We start from the raw sequence: 22,234 nt of genomic DNA, 5'->3' as shown, positions 1-22,234 counted from the left end.
AACAGGTAACCTAAATTATAAACTGGACGCTAGATATTCTTTCACAAATCATAATGATGTGCATAGTTATACCTGGACCACCATTTGTGGTCAATTTAATGACCCCGGTGAATCTAAATTCTAATGGCGGAGTGGTTTGTGTTTTACTGTGGTTTTCCTCCTGTTACAAAAGGATATAAATACTTATAATTAATATTTTAATGATTAATCATGTATACAGTATGTTATCACTGCAGTGCTTTCTGTTCTAATAAACATACAGCAGATGCACATAAAACCACCTTGTTCAAATTACATTGTTTATTAATCACTCAAACCCTTTAATAGCAGCATTTCTGATTTCACTGATGAATGATATCTTAAGAGGGAGAACAAGAGTTCTATGTGATCTGTGCACACAGTGAGAAGGACAAAAGAAGTGTGGCCATAAGTTAAATACAAAAAAAAAAAAAATAGATGCCTGCATTTGAAACCACTTGTGACAAAACCACAACTGCATGAGAAAATGATAACACAAACAAGTCAGCATGCAGAACAATGCATGATAAACTTAAGGGGACATAGTACTTGTGCACTAATTTATTTACATGCTGTTTCTCTAAATTCCAAATGTCAGCCAAGACTGTCAAACATATAACTACACATAAGCAATGACAAATATATAAATAGATAGACAGACTTGGTGGTCTGCAGTTTTAAAGTTACTTCATATAGTCTAGTCTTAAAACTATTTTTTCAGGATAGTTTTTATTTGATTTTTATCTTATTATTTTAATATTTTTTTTAAACTCCAGTTTTCTCTGTAAGCATCTTGAGGAGCTTTGTATATGTATACAAACTTTATTATTATTACGCTTATATCATTATATAGTGTCCATTTATATTAAATGTTAGAAAGCTAAACTATATAACTATACTTCACTTAAAGTGAAATGGGAGAGCAAATCATTTATTCATTATTTGGTGATTAATAAATCACCAAAACCTTCAAAGAACCTTTACTGACATGCTGCAGAGGATGAATATGCAAAACATTTTGTTCAACAGCTATTAGTATAACCATCAAACTTCTGTCTTTTTTCTTTTACCACAAACCACCCCCTACTCCTCCTCCATCACCTACAACCTCCTATTGCATTTCCTTATATTATTTATACACAACTCTTTAACTCAGATAGACTTTTTGCATAAGCCTACAGAAGGAATTTGAATTGACTTAGGGAAAAACCTCTACAAGTTCAGTGGACATCTTTGTCACAAGTAAGTTAGACTTACAGAATAAGATCAATTGTATTAACTAAAATAATTAGAGCCTAATGTCAGTTTTAAAAGGGGACTATATGAAATATTGCTATATCTTCTTTAATGACTTATGCCGCTAAGTGTTAAACAGAAAGTTCTTTGGAATCATATGATTAGTTTATTAGATTACCAGTATTTGTTGTCATGTGACTTTTCTATTGCTTACTGCCTGCAATTGACCTATCGATAAGCCATCGAGGTACCACTTTTTTTTAAAGGTGACAGAGTAATTACCTAATTAAGTACTTAGCAGTAGCCACTGTACTTACATGAGACAAAATGTACTTACCATGTAACTAAGTTATGGAACAGCCTCTAATTACTGTTTGTAATTATTGTAGATGTGATGTGATTATTTAGGTTTGTATGTTACCATGGACTCACAAACTTTAACGTTAGTTAGTTTTAGCCAGTGATACCTTGCTAAAGCACGAGATGACATTAACGTTCTGCTTGAGTAGACGAAAAGATACAATTTAATTAGAGTATGACAACCAGAAAATTATCGTTTTTGTCTTCATTGGGTTTGGGGTTGAATGCTTAGGGACATTTTGCTCTGTTTTGGTTGGGTTTAGGAAATGAAATAAAATAAATTTTATTGCCCATCCTCTCAGGATACCTGGAATTAGTGTTACAAGTACACATAATTTTTCCATTTTTGTGGCATAAACACCATCAGACCAATAAAATCTTCTGACCTTCCAATGTTTCTCTATGGCGCTGAAACTTAAAGATGTCAGAGTTCTGTTCCCAGTGCAACTGATACTCAACTGCCATTGGGGCTTGCCAAGAGGTCAATTAGGTTTTTATACTTTTAAGTTCATAGGGTTAAAACATGTTGTACACTCTAATGTAAAAAAACACATGCCAATCAGTAAACCAAAGCAATATCTTTTTGAAGTAATGTATGAGTAATTTATTTTATCTCCGCTTCTTATGCTTTAGGATTATAAATAGACTATAGACTTTAGTGGATTGCAACACTTGTACATGAGTTTGAAAATTAGAATACATCCTGAAACCACATGTACTGACAACATACAAAATGCGAAAGGTGGTTGCAAGCAGCAAGACACGCTCCATACAGGAAACTCCACCAGCATTTGTAAAGGACAGCTACGCTCTTCAATGCCTGAAAAAAGGCAATTAATCAGCCAGTAGTTACATAATGACAGATTAAGTATGTCATCAAATTCCAAACATCAAATTAAGAGAGTTTACAAAAGATTGAGGTCACACTTTCAAGGTCACCAATTCAAAACTAACAAAACTAAGAGCCAATGAGCATATATATATATATATATATATATATATATATATATATATATAAATCAAATAATACAATAATACAATCAGCATAGAAGCAAACCAATAGTAATTATATTTCTGCAAAACAAAAACCTGAAAACATGTTTGATGATAAACGGATAAAAAAGAAAGTCACTATCTTACCCAGCCATTGGTGTTACCGTGTGAAAAAAAAAAAAAAAAAAAAAAGTATACCAACTAATGGTTTTAAATATTTTTAATGTCATTTCTGCTAAAATTATTAATTTATTAATTAATAAGTTTCCAAGTGCCTTCCAAATGCCAAAATTTTAGACATGCAGATACACTATATATTTCCCAGTTCATTTTTCCAAATAATAATAATTCTGTGAAAATCTGAATAAATATTATCTGTTGCTCTTGGTTATCTAGATGGAGTCTACAGTGTCTGCAACCGTCTTCACCACTTCCCCAAGGGATAAAATTAAACCAAACATGACCAACAAAACTCAAGCTTCCTGTGGAGTTACAGAGGTCTCAGCCCACCCTGCTTTCATATTTGCATACTCACTAGTGTTTCTCATCAGTCTGGTGCTTAACAGCATCACAATGCGGGTTTATTTCTGTTCCAGTCAGCGTGTCCAGTCCAGCATCATGGTCTACATGAAGAACCTGGCTGCAGCTGACTTCTTCCTTTGTCTTTGTTTACCTTTGCGCATTGCATACAATGCTACCTATTCCATAACAATACGCAACATTTACTGCAGCTTCGGAGCAACAGCATTTTATATAAACATGTATGCAAGCATTCTCTTCATGGACATTATTGCTGCAAACAGGTATACAGCTCAACCTATCACCTACATTTACAGTACAAAACAATGTTATTATTTTTATGTGGTTCATTAGATATGATATCATCATCATTATATGTAGAGCTTGCTAGGTGTGCTAATATTTGCCTAGGTGATCAGACTTACAGATATCATAAGAAAGAGAAATGACAGAAATGGCCAGTGTCATCACAACCACCCAAAACAACTATAGGCAATCACATTGCGAAGTGCTAAAAACACTCAGGACACATTTACAACCATATAGGAGAATTACAACACACAATACAAGAGCTCAAGGACTCGTAGAAGCTAATCTATCTCACATTTCCCTGCTGAAAAAAAAAGACATCATCACAAAATGTGTAATGGTTTTACTGGTTATAATGGGACTTGTATTGGTTTTAATGGAAAGTGTAATGGACCCTGTGGGTTTCTACTGGTAATTGGGCATCTTTTATTGGTGGCTTGTTAAAACTACTAACTCCTAATGGAGTATGTCCCAAAAACACTATAGAATACCATTTTTTAATTGTTTTTAATGGTTAAAAGCTGATGGTTTGTAATGGTATTGGTAGTGAAAACCTTTCAAATTTCTGTTATGGTTTCTGTTGTTTGTTTTTTCAACCGCAGGGTTGCCTTTGTTAATGTTTTTTAGGTTTAGGGTTGGTTTTGTGTAGATAGTATATTATTTTTTTTAATAAAGGCAACCTTTTAGGGGCACTCAACAGGCATTTCATTTCTGAACTGCCGATATGTACATTTCACTTTGAAAGTACTACAGAATGTGCAGGAAGCAATAGCATAACATTTTGTAGAAATGGCACCGCAATAGCGTCTGACTACAGACATGCAAGTGCGTTTTCAGATATGCACTTGTTGTAAACTTTTTCTTAGAGACCAGGAGATGTTTTGGATATCTTGAAGCAGAAATTTCTCTTTATTCAGATACTCGCTGTGTGGCGCTGCAGTCATCAAAAAGTCGTCTAACTAAGGCAGTGATACAGTTTATATACATTTAGTAGGTGGGCCTTAGAGATATTGACACAGTACTCAGAGGTGACATTCTTTGATCAGATCAAGAACAGAGGATGCAGGACGTTACCCTTCCCCCAACTGTAATACCTCAGCAGACCTATTCAAATAATCATAATGACATCACCAAATTGTTTGAGCACCATAGTTGCGGGAACTAAGACTCTATCAACATCACAAAGATAAGTCACGAGAACTAAAACTTTGCAAACAGATGCCATTATGTTTACATTAAATGCCCAATACAATGTAGATCACCTTAGATTTTTATATGATGTTATGTTAGGATGTGGGATCTGCAGATATTAAACAGATCCTTAAATTTGTAATCCCACACACTCTCAGACTTGCACTTTCAGACAACTGCACTTCCGGAAGTCTTGTTTAATTTGTATTTTATTTTAATTATTTATTTATTTTAATTAAATATCTCAACATTTTACAACAGCAGCCAGGTGGTGAAGACAAGAAAAAAGACACTAAATTACAATGTCACTCGCAATCGCCACTTGCACTCTCTGCTACCTGCGACACCACTTGCAATCCACACAAATCGTGCATGTTGCCAATGGAGACAAGACGCTGTGGTGGTTAATCGATAAAAACTAATTTAATAGCATAACCTACAGGGTCCTGCAAGTCATCTGTAGAAGATAAAGACAAGACCCACAAATCCATGGCCACAGAACAACAGAATATGAACGCAATGCGCAAAGTAGTGTTGTTTTGGCAGCCTGTTTTAATCTTAGTTTTAGTCTAGTCTTTCTATGAAGCTGTCATTTTAGTTTTTATTAGTTTTAGTCACATTCATACTCTTTTTAGTCTAGTCAAGTTTTTAGTCAACTAAATGTCTGAGCATTTTAGTCGTATTTTAATCATAATTATCCATGACTATATTCGTCTAGTTTTAGTCGACGAAAAACTGATGACATTTTATTCTAGTTTTAGTCAATGAAAATTGTATTTTAGTCTCTTTTTAGTAATGCAATTCTATTTAACCCAGTCAATATAGTATAAGTACCTAGTCGTATAGTCAAGATGCAAATATGTGCACGTGATTGGTGTGTGTGAAACGGTGAACACAAAACTTTTGCTGGAGTCTGCCATTGGACCGGCAAAGCAATTTCCCTGAAGCATTGGCTCTGATCTGTCATATAGCCTATTAGGGCTTAAACGGATCGCAGTCGATCCTCTTTCACGTCTCCCTGCGTTTAAGATGCATACACATGGGGATTTGGGGTTACGTCGCAATATTGTAAGTATTTCTGTTTTAAACCATGAAGGCGAGCCAATGGATATCAAACTTTGTGCAATAGTTATGCCGGTGAACGTCTTAACTTCAGTTTTAACTTTACAATTCACTATATAGAAAATGAAAGTAAAAAATAACTGACAGTTTTCTAACTCTGCAATACGGCGCATATTCTCTCAGAGACGAATCTACTTCAACATGTGCTGATAACGGTATATAACTGTCTAATAGTCTTAGTAATTGTAATTTCAGGCCTATAATCCCCCCGGTCCGCGAGTGGGGCTTGAGGAAGTGATGTCGCCTGCGTCTGCGCAGTGCGACCTGATGCAGCCCACTTCAGAAATACTGCAAAATAATAATAATAACGCGACTAAACAAAACGAAATAATGTAACATTTCGTTTCATCTCGTTTTGGTCAACGAAAATGAAGAGACATTTTAGCATAGTTTTTATTTTGTAAATCACATTTAGTCTCGTTTTTATTCGTCAACAATATTGCATTATACATTTAATTATAGTCATCATCACACGACCAGCATTTACGTTGTGTCTCGTCTCGTTTTCGTCACGTGATAAAGGTTCATTGACGACGATATTTAGTCATAATTTTCATTGACAAAAGCAACACTAGCACAAAGTCTCTCATTAAGCTTTTTCCTCCCGCAGAAAACATTAACACTTAATATGACTTAATGTATTAAGATTAATATTATATATTAAAAGATATACAGTTTATTAATATAGTCTATATGTATATAGTGTTTTCCTCCGCAAAACAAGGCATAATGTGGCATAATGGACTAAGATGATGTTTTATACTGAATTTGGTCTTGATCATCTTAGTCCGTTTTGTGTTTGTTGGGCAAGTAGGTGGCCATATGCTTGCCTTGAAGTACATTAAATTAATAAACTACATATCAAAATAGATTTTTTAATTGCACTTATTCTATCTTAATACATTAAGCCATATTAAGTGTTAATGGTTTTCTACGTGAGGAAACTGCTTAACTAGAGACTTTGCGCATTGCGTTCATATTCTGTTGCTCTGTGGCCATGGATTTGCCGGTCTTGTCTTTATCTCCTACAGATGACTTGCAGGACCCTGTACACTCTGCTATTAAATTAGTTTTAATTGTTTAAACACCACAGCATCTTGTCTCCACTGGCAACATGCAAGATTTGTGTGGATTGCAAGTGATGTTGCAGGTAGCAGAAAGTGCAAGTGGAGATTGCTAGTGGCATTGTAATTTACTTTCTTTTTTCTTGTCTTCACCACCTGGCTACTGTTGTAAAATGTTGAGAGATTCAATTTAAAAAAATAATAAATAAATAAATAAATGAAGTAAAAAAGACTGCAAGTGATGTCAGACGGAAGTGCAGGTGTGTGAGAGTGCAGGTCTGAAAATGCAAGTGCATGTCTGCACCCAGACCCTTTTTTTCAGGCCTGGGGAAGCTGAGTTGGTATATTTGTATGTGTACATTAAAGGTATAGTTCACCCAAAAATGAAAATTAAATAATTAAACTTATTTACTTACCCTTCAGGCATCCTAGGTGTATATGACTCCCTTCTTTCAGATTAATCCAATCAGAGTTATATTAAAAATTATCCTGGCACTTCCAAACTTTAGAATGGCATAGATGGGTGTTTCTGTTCATCAGTCCAAAACAAGTCCAATAAAGAGGATCCATCCATAATAAAAATAAAAATAAAAATAAAAATAGTATACAGCACCGGGGGTAAATAAAGGCCTCCTGTAATAAATCGATGCATTTTTGTAATAAAAAATATCCTTATTTAAAATGTAAGAATCACTTTAATCCAGTTTGTGCCATCTGTTCGTACTCGAAAGCAGCTCCGGGCAGATGACGTAAGATATTGGCGTTGCACATGCGCAGGTGAGTCTCACACAAACAAACATTTGTTTACAGGAGCAAACTAAGCAAAGTTTCCTTGCTTTAGCAAAGGAAACCAGTCTCCTCTTGGTTTATATCGAAATTCTCAGACACTCTTCTTTACAAATCCTTGTTTTGTGCTCCGCGACCATTGTTTTATTTTGATCTTTCACAGCTTAAGTCATCCGACCATAGCTGCCTCCGTGTTCAAATAGTCAAAGGTAAATAGCAAGGTAGATAAAAGTGATTCTTTAGTTTTAAATATAGATATTTTTCAGTAATGATTTAGATTACAGCCCCCAATGTACCGCGTAACTGAACAGAATTTACAGCGTACCTATTTATAACTACAGAGTACCTCCACAGTACCTACTTGTATAAGCGAACAATATGCATTTGGGGAATAAGGAGGTAATAACCTGCAAAATTAAAAAGCATTTATACTGTAAGCATTTCATAACTAAAGGGCACCTATTTTGAAATTACGTAAATGAAAATAATGTGCAATGTTTGGGGGATAAGGGGGTAATGACTTTGAAAATTAAAAGAATTTATACTGTTAGTATTTCATAAGTAAGGTGTAACTATTCTTAGATTATGTGGTATGCATCACCTACTATATGCAACAACAGTATGTTGCCTACTATAGGCAACAACAGTATGAATAAGTTATTTAGAATAAGTTGCCTTATTGTAATAACACAAAAAAATATGATGCAGTATATTTTCACACTACGTACTGGGTACTTCTTGTATTATTACAACATATATTTTACATGACATTGATACAAATAGTAAACTGTAGTATACTATAGTATAATTTAGTAATTATAGTAAAGTTAAGTAGTAAAGTATTTATTAGTGTTTCTTTATGTGGGATCATGGATATTACTGAACAACACCGCTGACAGTATGGGGAAATTATGTAATGAGTTTCTGCTATGATTTGGGCTAGAAATGTCCATATGAAAATTTACCTGATGAGAGACTATTGCATATGGTCATCTCCACAGCGAGTCACATGAGCAGCATTGTACTGTCGAGGTGCAATACAGTGAAAAACTATAGATTACCTGTTTCCAGATGCTCCTAGGATATAACATAAATATAACATCATAATACACAACTTCTGTGCAAACATAAACTCTTGTTATATGTAGTTACTGTGTAAGTGTAACATTAAACAATTTTAGTTATGCTACAATAGATATGTTTCGAAGTTATTAACAATGAACTGTATGACATAGTCAAATGCAAGGTTCTTGTTCAAATGCAAGACTTTAAGTTAACAAAGAAAAATGTTTATTATTTAACAAAATTTTAACAGAACTTTTCCAAGAGCAGAATGCAGGAAAAAAAAAACTAATTTACAACCACTTATACAAACTACAACGAACAGTAAAAACAAACAAACAAACAAACAGCACATTATATTCTGCATTTATTTTTAATAGGCATGCTGTCGATTTATCCTTTCAGCTGTGGGCAGGAGTCTACAAATTTCTGGAGATCTCCCCCTCTGATGCAATTTTCACCTGTGATCACAATTAGAGAAAAACACATTGCAAAAAAGAAAAAAAAGCAAATACATGTTAATTTTGCATCATGTAAAGAAGTGCTGCACAAAGCTTGTATTTAACCAAACATAAAAATAAAGACTTCTGTGATGAATCTGTGTCCTCACAGAACTATATACATATAGCAATTAATAATAAAATAACAAAGGACTACAGAACTTACACAGGTAACTGGAAAATAACAAACAAGAACTTAAAGGAGAAGTCCACTTCCAGAACAAAGATTTACAGATAGTGTACTCAACCCTTGTCATCCAAGATGTTCATGTCTTTCTTTCTTCAGTCGTAAAGAAATTTTTATTATATGGAGAAAAATCCTGAAATGTTTTTGTTCTGGAAGTGGAGTTCATTATATGGAGAAAAATCCTGAATCTTTTTTGGAAGTGGACTTCTCTTTAAATAGTAAAACTAAATACAGTTGTAATATAAAACAGTAAAATATAGTAGTAAAACATGCAACAGTGTAACGAGGGGAGAGAGGCGAGAGGCGAACGGATCCAAACGCAAGCTTTTATTCTTAGGACGAGACAGAGACATAGTGAAAACAGGCAGGGTCGAAACAACAACAAACAGGTATGAATGGGGCGAGACACAAGAGTAGTCCGAGAGGCAGGCGTGGGTCGATCCGGGTCGAACGTAATCATTAGGGGAAAGGCGAGGGAATAATCCGTGAAACGAGCGAGAGTTCAGAAGGCAGGCGGCGAGACAGATGAGATGAAATGGCCAGGCGAGAAAGCTAAACACGGGGAACTAGGGAACTAGGGAACACGATGCAATAACCACAACAATAACCACAATACTCAGTGAGTATCAGGGGGAAAGTCCGGGGAAACTGCGGCGGGCATCACAGCCACTGGGGAAGCACCTCTGGAGTCTCGAAGTTGGTATCCGCAGCCAGCACCATCACCTCAGCAGGCACTGGCGCAGACTCACGCTCAAACAAGACCTCTGGAGCAAACCTGTGATCAGACGAGAGCTCTGGAGCGGGCTTGTGATCAGACATGAACTCTGGAGCAGGCTTGTGATCAGACGAGAACTCTGGAGCAGGCTTTTGATCAGACAAGAGCTCTGGAGCAGACTTGTGATCAGACGGGACCTCTGGAGCAAACTTGTGATCTGACGGGACCTCTGGAGCAGACTTGTGATCTGACAAGAGCTCTGGAGCAGGCTTGTGATCAGACGAGAGCTCTGGAGCAGGCTTGTGATCAGACAAGAGCTCTGGAGCAGGCTTGTGATCAGACAAGAGCTCTGGAGCAGACTTGTGATCAGACGGGACCTCTGGAGCAAACTTGTGATCTGATGGGACCTCTGGAGCAGACTTGTGATCTGACGGGACCTCTGGAGCAGACTTGTGATCTGACAGAAGCTCTGGAGCAGGCTTGTGATCAGACAAGAGCTCTGGAGCAGGCTTGTGATCAGACGAGAGCTCTGGAGCAGACTTGTGATCAGACGGGACCTCTGGAGCAAACTTGTGATCTGACGGGACCTCTGGAGCACGCTTGTGATCTGACGGGACCTCTGGAGAAGACTTGTGATCTGACGGGACCTCTGGAGCAGACTTGTGGACAGTAGAGACCTCGCAACCGCCATTACAGGAAGAGCGGCAGCGGGTGGCAGGACCTCATTAATGGGTGGTTTATAAGGCGCTGATGCCACTGGGATGTTTGCTGTCCGCACTGATACTAGTGATACTAGTGGTGGGTCCAGCACACTGGCCATCACGATAGGCCGTGACCTTGGAGTTTCAGATGAGACATGGTGAGGCTCTGGGCGGTCAAACTGGACGTGACTTGACTCTGGGCGGTCAGACGGGGCGCGACTTGACTCTGGGCGGTCAGACGGGACGTGACATGACTCTGGGCAGTCAGACGGGATGTGACTTGACTCTGGGTGGTCAGAGGGGACGTGACTTGACTCTGGGCGACCAGCTGGAACGTGACTTGGTTCGTGGAGATCAACTGAGACTTAACTTGATTCATAGAGACCAGCTTTGACTTTGCTTGACTCAGGAACGACGGCTTTGACTTTGCTTGACTCAGGAACGACGGCTGTGACTTAGCTTGACTCAGGAACGACTGCTGTGACTTTGACTTTGCTTGACTCAGGAACGACTGCTGTGACTTTGCTTGACACAGGAACGACAGCTTTGACCTTGCTTGACTCAGGAACGATTGCTGTGACTTGACTTGACACTGGAACAACAGCTGTGTCTTGACTTGACTTGGGAGAAACAGCTGTAGCTTGACTTGACTTAGGAAGAGCAGCTCTGACTTGCCTTGACACAGGAAACACAGCTGTAATTTTGCTTGACTCTGGAGTGACAGCTGTGACTTTACTTGACTCAGGAGATACAGCCGTATCTTGACTTGACTCTGGAACAGCAGCTGTAGCTTGACTTGACTCGTAAGCTTGACTGGACTTAGGAACAACAGCTGTAACTTGGCTTGACTCGGGAAACACAGCTGCAACTTGACTTGACTCGGGAAACACAGCTGCAACTTGACTTGACTCGGGAAACACAGCTGCAACTTGACTTGACTCGACTCGGGAAACACAGCTGCAACTTGACTTGACTCGGGAAACGCAGCTGCAACTTGACTGGACTCAGGAAACGCAGCTTTAGCTCTGCCTGGCTCAGGGGTAGCAGCTGTGATGTGACGGAGCTCTGTTTTTGTCGCCATTTTGTGAACGGTCACCGCAGTCACCGCTATTGCATGAGCGCACTCCAGAGCGGCTGCCATCTTGCAAACAGGGTCCGTTGTAGTCGCCATTTTGTGCACGGGCTCCGCTGTCGCCGGCATTGTGTGAACGCGCTCTGGCGCGGTTGCCATTTTGTGAACGGGCTGCGGCGCGGCCTCCATTTTGCGAGCGCGAGTCAACACCGGAGTAGCAACGACCAAACAAGGATGTCCCAGGGTTTGTGGTGGACTAAATTTCGCGGCTGACTCATCCGCGACACCCACAGTGAACGACGAGCCCACACACAGCAAAGCATAATCAATAAATGCAGCAAGAGATGAACGCGGACCCTCGCATCTGAATTTAAAATACAGTCCGGGAGGTTTGAATGATTAGCGATGGCCAGAAATTCACAGATGTGCTGTTCGATTGTTCATGGGCCTTGTTTTAATCTGAATAATATTTTCGTAGTATCCATACCTGTACTGTGATCGTGTGTAAAGCTGCTGTATCCTGTTGTGACAGAGTATTCTGTAACGAGGGGAGAGAGGCGAGAGGCGAGCGGATCCAAATGCAAGCTTTTATTCTTAGGACGAGACAGAGATATAGTGAAAACAGGCAGGGTTGAAACAACAACAAACAGGTATGTATGGGGCAAGGCACAAGAGTAGTCAGAGAGGCAGGTGTGGGTCGATCCGGGGCGAACGTAATCCGTAGGGGCAAGGCGAGGGAATAATCCGTGAAACGAGCGAGAGTTCAAAAGGCAGGCGGCGAGACAGACGAGATGAAATGGCCAGGCGAGAAAGCTAAACACACGGAACTAAGGAACTAGGGAACACGATGCAGTAACCACAACAATAAGCACAATACTCCGTGAGTATCGGGGGAAAGTCTGGGGTTTACATAGAGCACCTGATTGGCCACAGGTGCTGACGCAATCAGCACGATGAGTGATGGGAGAAGTAGTCCAGGGTGCAGTGCAACAGTCTGTATAGTCTGAAAGAGTGAGAGCGACATCTGGTGGTGAGCGGACCGAAGTTCCCCGACCAGATTCATGACAAACAATCAGTAGGTTTCACTCAACTCCACTCTGATGGGCTCCAACTCATCTTAACCCCTGGGTATTTATTTATAAACATGTTAAAAAAAGAAAAGAAAAAGAAACACTGTTACTATAGTTAAACGATGGGTACTACAAAACAGCCATGGTTGTGCTACAAAAAATGTGGTTAAAACCTCTTCAGGCATACCTGAATTTAAACAAGTGCCCTACCCACAAACATTAGAGTAAATTGATTAAAAAATTGTACAGAAAACCATCTAAATTTTAATAAGGCTCCCTTTCATGCACCTCTCCACACATTACGTAATCCTGTTGGAAATGTCACGCGCGATTAGTTTTTTGTTTTTGTAGTTTGGTTAAAAACTTCATCACATTTTCTACTCTAACTTTAAATCTTCCAACATCGTTGCTTTACCTTTTTGCTAAAGGGCATTTTAATTTCTTTGCATGTTGGCTTTGTAAACACTGAGTGCACTTCACGCTTGACCTTTCCAACATCACGGAATGAAGAGGCGCAGGCGCATCGCAGAGCTAATGCTTGCCCAGCATTTGTGGATAAAAAGTGTATAAATATATTAATTTTTTAAAGAAAATGACTGATCATTTTGCTAGATAAAATATTTATTCCTCGGCTGGGATCATGTAGAGCCCTTTGAAACTTCATTGAAACTGCATCTTTAAACCTCAATTTGCCACCATGTCCAAAGTCCACTGTATGAAGAAAAATCCTGGAATGTTTTCCTCAAAAAACGTAATTTCTTTGTGACTGAGGAAAGAAAGAGAGCAACATCTGGTGGTAAGCGGACCGAAGTCTGCTCACCACATGAACATCTTGGATGACATAGGGTGAGTAACTTATCGAAAAGCACACAAAAATGGTTTTGAGGCTATATCTCTGCAATGGTTTGGCATATTGAGACCAAACTTGGTGTTTGTAAGAACAAGCATGATCTGAGGCGACCTACAGTGTTTTGGTGCAGTGCCCCCTAGTGGTCAGGAGATACGAAAAATGCTTATTTATAACTTCTGCTTACATTAGCCTTTTGTAATGAAAGTGATTTCAAAATATTCCTTGGATCATGCCGACAACAAACATACCAATTATACCACAGTTGGCCAAACTTCCTTTCCACCATTTTGATTAATGTACAAAACCTACTTTTTCAAACTCCTCTTGGTCCGATTTTCACCAAATTTGACTCAAATCATCTTCAGACTGTGCTGACTCAAAGTTATGGATTTCGTATCGATAGACAAAACCGTTTTCATGCAGTGCCACTACACATTTGTGGCATTGTGCTTGGCCCCGCAATTGCTGCTTGCAGCTATATATTTGTTTTATGTTATGAACAAATACAATAAAACAACACCATGTGTTACAATTTAAGTCAGAGGGATTTTCTGTATAGAGACTATTTTTATGAAGTTAATCTAATGTTTGTGGGTATGGTACTCAGGTATGTCTAAAATGTCTATGTCTATAAATTCAGGTATGTCTAATTCTGTAAAAATGCAAAATATGCAACAGGGCTGAAGAGGTTTTAACCACAACTATGGCGGTTTAGTGGTACCCATTGTTTAATTATATTATATTAACAATGTTTTAATTGTGTGTATATATATATATATATATATATATATATATATATATTATATATATATATATTTAAACTATGGTATAAACATTTAATTTTTCTTAAATGGTATAGGGTATATAAGGTATATACCCAGGGGTTAAGGTGAGTTGGAGCCCATCAGAGTGGAGTGCATGCTCTCCATTTAGTTTTACTATTAAGTTATTTTTTGTTTTCCAGTTACCCGTGTAAGTTTTGTAGCTCTTTGTTATTTTATTATTTATTGCTATATATATATATATATATATATATTTATATACAGTGGGTACGGAAAATATTCAGACCCCCTTAAATTTTTTACTCTTTGTTAAATTGCAGCCATTTGCTAAAATCATTTAAGTTCATTTTTATTTCTCATTAATGTACACACAGCACCCTATATTGACAGAAAAACACAGAATTGTTGACATTTTTGCAGATTTATTAAAAAAGAAAAACTGAAATATCACATGGTCCTAAGTATTCAGACCCTTTGCTCAGTATTTAGTAGAAGCACCCTTTTGATCTAATACAGCCATGAGTCTTTTTGGGAAAGATGCAACAAGTTTTTCACACCTGGATTTAGGAATCCTCTGCCATTCCTCCTTGCAGATCCTCTCCAGTTCTGTCAGGTTGGATGGTAAACGTTGGTGGACAGCCATTTTTAGGTCTCTCCAGAGATGCTCAATTGGGTTTAAGTCAGGGCTCTGGCTGGGCCATTCAAGAACAGTCACAGAGTTGTTGTGAAGCCACTCCTTCATTATTTTAGCTGTGTGCTTAGGATCATTGTCTTGTTGGAAGGTAAACCTTCGGCCCAGTCTGAGGTCCTGAGCACTTTGGAGAAGGTTTTCGTCCAGGATATCCCTGTACTTGGCTGGATTCATCCTTCCCTCGATTGCAACCAGTCGTCCTATCCCTGCAGCTGAAAAACACCCCCACAGCATGATTCTGCCACCACCATGCTTCACTGTTGGGACTGTATTGGACAGGTGATGAGCAGTGTCTGGTTTTCTCCACACATACAGCTTAGAATTAAGGCCAAAAAATTCTATCTTGGTCTCATCAGACCAGAGAATCTTATTTCTCACCATATTGGAGTCCTTCAGGTGTTTTTTAGCAAACTCCATGCGGGCTTTCATGTGTCTTGCACTGAGGAGAGGCTTCCGTCGGGCCACTCTGCCATAAAGCCCTGACTGGTGGAGGGCTGCAGTGATGGTTGACTTTCTACAACTTTCTCCCATCTCCCGACTGCATCTCTGGAGCTCAGCCACAGTGATCTTTGGGTTCTTCTTTACCTCTCTCACCAAGGCTCTTCTCCCCCCGATAGCTCAGTTTGGCCGGACGACCAGCTCTAGGAAGGGTTCTGGTCGTCCCAAACGTCTTCCATTTAAAGATTATGGAGGCCACTGTGCTCTTAGGAACCTTAAGTGCAGCAGAATTTTTTTTGTAACCTTGGCCAGATCTGTGCCTTGCCACAATTCTGTCTCTGAGCTCTTCAGGCAGTTCCTTTGACCTCATGATTCTCATTTGCTCTGACATGCACTGTGAGCTGTAAGGTCTTATATACATAGCAGAAACTCATTACAGAATTTCCCCATACTTTCAGCTGTGTTGTTCAGTAATATCCATGATCCCACATAAAGAAACACTAATAAATAGCACATATTCTTAAGTAAACTGGTAAAGTTTTATAAAGACTTTGGTGGTTTTTAACTTTACTATAATTACTAAATTACACTGTAGTACACTACAGTTTACTATTTGTATCAGTGTCATGTAAAATATATGTTGTAATAATACAGTAAGTACCCAGTACGTAGTGTAAAAATATACTGCATCATATATATTTTTGTGTGTTATTACAATAAGGCAACTTATTCTAAATCATGCTATTGTTGCCTAACATAGTTGGTCATGCATACCACATAATCTTAGAATAGTTACACCTTACTTATGAAATATTAACAGTATAAATACTTTTAATTTTCCAAGTCAATACCCCCTTATCTCCCAAATGTTGCACATTGTTTCCGTTTACCTACACGTTTCAGCTGTAAGTTATGCATATAACGGAAAATTTCCTTCTGTGTGTCATCACGTAATTTCAGAATAGGTGCCCTTTAGTTAGGAAATACTTACAGTATAAATGCTTTTTAATTTTGCAGGTTATTACCCCCTTATTCCCCAAACGTTGTGTATTGTTAGCTTATACCTACGAGTAGGTACTGTGGAGGTGCCCGTGTGAGCCACTTTTTATTATGGATGAATGTACTTTATGGGACTTGTTTTGGACTGATGAAGAGAAACACCCGTCTATGCCATTCTAAATCTTAGAAGTGGCAGGATAATTTTCAATATAATTACGATTGGATTCGTCTGAAAGAAAGAAGTCATATACTGTACACCTAGGATGCCTGGAAATAAATAATTGGTAAATAATTGAAATAATTGAAAGTAAATAACTGGCTAATTTTCATATTTGGGTGAACTATCCCTTTATTAATTTCACAGTTCAACGTAAATTGACTTTAACAGCATTTTGAACACCTTCTATCATCTCAGGTATCTGAAGATTGTCCGGCAATTGGAGACTCATGCTCTACAGATGGTTCGTACTGCCCGACACATTTCCATAGGGACTTGGATTTCCTTGTTAGCAATGTCTTTCATCTATTTGATCCTCTTACTTCAGACTTCCTGGGACCTTGATCCAAAACTTCGGTGCGAGTCCCTGCACAGTCACAACCTTAGAGTGGTTTACAAAATCATCCACTGTGTGGCCTTTGCAATCTTTTTGTTTGTGCTAATGTCTCTGGTTTTTCTTTATTGGAAGACTCTGCAAAAGATCAAACAAGCTCAGCTGTCAACACAGACCATATCCAGCAGCCATAAGTTTAACAAGTCTAAACGCAACATGCTAGTTCTAGTGGTAGTTTTTTGTGTGTGCTTTGTGCCCTATCATTTGGTGAGATTGCCTTATGTGTTCAGCAGTGACTGTACATTTAACATCCTGAAGGAGCTGACTATCATGCTTTCAGTGCTAAATGTGTGTTTCGATCCTGTAATATACTTTATCTTCTGCAAGGCCTTTAGGGACCAGCTCAGGAAGAAATATTTGCAAAGATCCAGTGAAGATCAAACGTGAAATGTACCATATATTGACAAATTTGTAATTACATATTTCTTTAGAACATTTGTAAGACTATCAACAAATGAGCAATTTACATATAGTAGTTGGTTGTAATTATAATAGTTTTAAACTTTAAGAAATAAATTGTGTTTTTCTGAGGAGTAAAAATCGTATACATCTTAAAAATAAAGTGCATTGTGAAGACTCCATTCATAATAGTTAAAGTCTTTTGTATGGTGTGGGTCGCCTGCCTCAGTGTTGAAAGGATGTGACCACATGCTGTTTCACTAAACATCAGAGAGAATTCTCACACTCATTGGCTGCTGCCTCTGTCTACTCAAATCATTTCTTCTTTTTTTTTTTTTGTGGATAAACAGCGCTCTTTCCACCTTCAATACCATGACTGAAGTGCCCTTGAGCAAGGCACTGAAACCCCAATTGCTCCCCGGGTGCTGGAGCAATGACTGCCCACTGCTCCGGGTGTGTGTTCACAGTGTGTTCACAGTGTGTTCACTTCTCACTGCTGTATGTGTGCACTCGTGATGGGTTAAATGCAGAGGACCAATTTTGACTATGGGTCACCATAGTTGACAATATGTTGTCACTTTCACTTTCTTTCACTTTCACTTTATCACAAAGGTACTTAACATATTTCAGTACATGTTGGTATATTCATATTATATCAGTTAAAGAAGTACAATTTTTAAATGTAAATATATGTTAAATCCATAAAACCTAAAATGTTGCAGTTGTGTGTGTGAGTTTGAAATGGATTCTGATACAAGTGATGGAAATTTCAATAAGGTCATCAGGTCTTGTAAATCTAAACATTTTTTTATAATTTTTTTTTTATAAGGCTTCCTTTCATAGAGCAGCCATATTAAGTGTTGCATTTTTCCTCATTCAAAACTATACAAGTGACATGTCTTGGGTATTTTATAGTCTTTGGTTTTACTCACGGTAAATCACGGCTCTAACCTCTAACCACCCAACAGTTTTGTGTATCACTGAGGAACACCCTTAGCAACCACCCTTAACAACATAAACAATCAATAAAACAGCATCAAAACTGTTCCATGTATTGTGTATTTCAGCAGAATTAACAGCTTGTTGTTTATTAAATTTAGTATGAGTGACCCCTTCTGGTGTTATGTTGCATCTTTCATCTTTAATTTTGAGACAACACCTTTCCCCATCACAGATACTCTTGTCATGTGGAGATGTGTGTGTCTGTGTAGAAGCCTACATTTTCGTTTTCTGTTTCAGGTATGATTCTTTATGTCCATAAGTGTACACTGTAATGACATTTGCAAACTTCTGCTGTGCCGCAAATCTGCCTGTTTTAAAACTAAAAGAAAAACAGGTGTTTTTTTTTTTTCATGCTGAAAGATAAGCAGATGTATGTATGTGAGAAAATATTATATATGGTGTCAAAAAATAAATCACACTGCGGATAAAAAAAAATATATATATATTCTCAATTTTCTATTTTTCATCTGTCAAAGGATAAGGCATGTTACATAGGATCATTCTCTTTCCGTTTACTGTTGCTGTTAGGAACTATTTTATAGCAGTCTGTGTTCTCCCAACTTAATTTTGTAGTGAGTATTGAATATGCTTCGGGGAAATGTATCAGAGTAAAACTATACATTTTAATTAGGAAATGTATGGAGTAATAGTGAAAGTTGGCAGAAATATAAAAAAAAAATACTTAAGTGCTGTAACAAAGTATTATTACTTTGTTGCATTACATCACTGCATATGAACAAAGAAAGTCCACATTTTGTTAAAAAATAATAATAATAATAATAACAACGATACAAAATCTGAGGTTCATATGTCCACATTAAATATTTAAATCAGCATACATTTCAGCTTCAGAATAGTTTCATGCTTATAATCACTAAACTTCGGAAAAATTACTAATAAAACAAAGTTGTTTTTTTTTATTTTAAAATTATTTTCTTGTAATCACACAGCTTTTTTGTTTCTAAATGGAAAATGGACACCGAAATTTAGCCAAATTTGATATCCAAAACACTGAAGTGATGTCTATTTGTTGAGTGATGTTGCTTTTACCATGTTTGTACTAGAGATTAATCGATAGGCTATATCTTATATTTTCCCCGGTATTTAAGCATTTTAGCATATTCAGTTATCGTTTTTTTTTTTTTTTCTTTTTTGCAGAGAATTGCAGGTAAGATTGCCATTGCAGCACGTCTGAGGGGAGACAAGACAACAACAATGGCATGCATGGGTAAAGCACTTAGCTATAATTAGTAAACTTTATTTAACATAATAGACATTAATGCGCATATTATGTGTGTTACATAAATGCCTGACATGCAGCTTGTTTATGCAGCTTGGCTCAAAGAAATAGAAACGAACCAACAAGTACTGTCCCAATAAAAACTCAAATTTGCCAGAATTAAATAATATACAGCCATGAATGAGCACATGTTGAAAATGAAAGCGCTGAATTTAATTCTCTCTGTGTAGTCTATACTCTTAAAGCTGATGTGTTCAAAACAACACATCCTGTATTATATCTTAACACATCTGTGTGTCTAGTTAAGGACAACACATTTTGTGTTAATTTGAAGGAAAGGAGTTGTGTTAACTGAAGGAAAGAAAAACAGAAAAAAAGACAAAAGACGAACAGAAACACAACTACAACTGACTTACAACCGACTACAACTGAACTAACTGACAGTCACAGCCTTAGATGAAATCTACTGAAATAAAAGACATTCAGCCTCTCAAGATCTCAGCAGAGGATGATTAAACAATTCCACAAACAGAACTCCTGAAGAAGGATTTCAGTGAACTCATCGAAACACTTTGAAGACTTGAAGTTCAGCCGTTCATCAGCGGACCACTCCCAGCAAGGGGAACTAACATGTTTTCATGGTTGCTTGGGCTGAATACACAGCTACAAAGAACCTTCAGTCTAAAAGGAGTCAACTTCATCGACAACTTCAATCTTTTCTGGGGCCATAGACAACTGTTTAAACTGGATGGCCTCCACCCAAACAAACTTGGTGCAAGAGTGCTAAAGGACAACATCTATTTTTCACTCTGTCATCCTTCAATGGAGTGTGCCAGTCCACCCAACACGAATGGTACACACACACCTGGACAAAGTATGAGTGACCACAGGACTTCAAATCAGCTTCAGAGTTGTCATGTGGTTGACACATCCCACAAGGACACTGACAATGCCACACAGCTACAACAAGCACTGCTCATGGACACCATCCTGGCTGAGCCCTGCCCACAGAGCTCATCACAGACAGACTGTGACGTACTACAACAGCTCCAAGACTCAGCGCTGAAGGACGACTTTCTGGTAAACAGCCAGGGAAGCCAGGACAACATATTTCAGCCACTGGAAACACCAGAGCCACAGCCCTGCTCACCAGACACCTTATCCCTCTCTCCAGCATCTCCACTTCTAAGCTTCTCACAGAAAATGGAGGAACTAGTGTATGCTGGAACCAGACTCTCCCACTCTTTTGCTACAAGACCCCAGATATCAACTAAAAAATGGTGGGTGTAGTTGTTAAGCCAGTGCGGTGTAGCTGCACCACAACCACCAAAGCCTGTGGGCCCAGCTCGCCCTCCTCTTCCTTCGAGAGCTCTCCGGCCACTGCCACAACACCAGGGCCCAAACCCTCCTCCATCTGCTGTAGGTGAACCAAAAACAACTGATAACAGCTCTCAGTGATATGTGTCGGGTCCCCACTACAATAGCAGCAACATTCAGGAATGTTTACAGAACAAGCGGGAACCCAGTGTGCCTGTAGCTTTCTCTATCTTTGTTTTATCATGTGATAGAAAGTCTATCTTTTCAAGCCGTACAGCTGACCCATCTAATCTGCAGCCTATTAGGTATCAAACTAAGACTGCTCTAGAGACAAAAAGTAATGGCATCAAGTTAGCATTTTTAAACATTCGCTCACTAAAATATAAATCATTTCTGATCAATGACTTAATAACCACATGTAACCATGTTTCTAAATGAAACATGGCTTGAAGACAGCTGCAGTGCAACAGTCCTCAATGAAACAGCCCCCCCCAACTTGGTGTCTGCATAGCTGTTAGGAAAGGTGGCGGTGTAGCTGCTTTATTTAAAGATGTCTATCAATGCAAACAAGTGTCATTTGGTCAGTACTTGTCTTTTGAATATCTAGGGATTGTGCTTAAAGGTGCTCCACACATTCTATTTATCATTATTTACAGGCCTCCAAAATATTCTCCAACCTTTGTTGAAGAGTTCACAGAACTGTTATCAATGATTTCCTCAGAGTTTGACTGTTTTGCTATTGCAGGGGATTTTAATATGCACATAGAAAATGCAGAAATCAAAACCACAAAATAAATTAAAACTGTTTTAAACACTTTTGACCTGATTCAGCATGTGCATGGACCCACACACAATTGTGGACACCCTCTTGATTTACTCATTAGTAAGGGTTTAAACATTTCATCCATTGTCATTATGGACTTTGATATATTGATCTCTGCTACCACTGAATCTAGATCCGTCTCTGTCAGAAAGAGATGCATTAACAAAAACACTAGTG

General features: G+C 38.2%; 1 protein-coding gene across 1 annotated transcript; it reads left to right on the top strand.

Moving 5' to 3' along the window:
* Positions 1 to 1,179: 1,179 nt before the first annotated feature.
* Positions 1,180 to 17,663, top strand: LOC127177468 (P2Y purinoceptor 14). Its single transcript, XM_051129755.1, has 3 exons — positions 1,180 to 1,260; positions 3,004 to 3,410; positions 17,081 to 17,663. Exons 2-3 carry the CDS (start codon positions 3,004 to 3,006, stop codon positions 17,661 to 17,663), a joined length of 990 nt encoding a protein of 329 aa, XP_050985712.1. The 5' UTR covers positions 1,180 to 1,260.
* The last annotated feature ends 4,571 nt before the right edge of the window (positions 17,664 to 22,234 follow it).

The sequence above is a fragment of the Labeo rohita genome, chromosome 15 (assembly GCF_022985175.1).
Source record: "Labeo rohita strain BAU-BD-2019 chromosome 15, IGBB_LRoh.1.0, whole genome shotgun sequence".
NCBI classification, from domain to species: domain Eukaryota; kingdom Metazoa; phylum Chordata; class Actinopteri; order Cypriniformes; family Cyprinidae; genus Labeo; species Labeo rohita.
The sequence above is the reverse complement of the archived record's forward strand: the minus strand, read 5'-3'. Positions and strand labels throughout refer to the sequence as shown.

What these genes read in the sequence shown, in the direction of transcription:
- LOC127177468 (XM_051129755.1), top strand. Translation starts at nt 3,004, where the DNA reads ATGGAGTCTACAGTGTCTGCAACCGTCTTCACCACTTCCCCAAGGGAT. An exon ending in GACATTATTGCTGCAAACAG is followed by an intron (nt 3,411 to 17,080) that starts GTATACAGCTCA and finishes CTATCATCTCAG; the next exon opens with GTATCTGAAGATTGTCCGGC.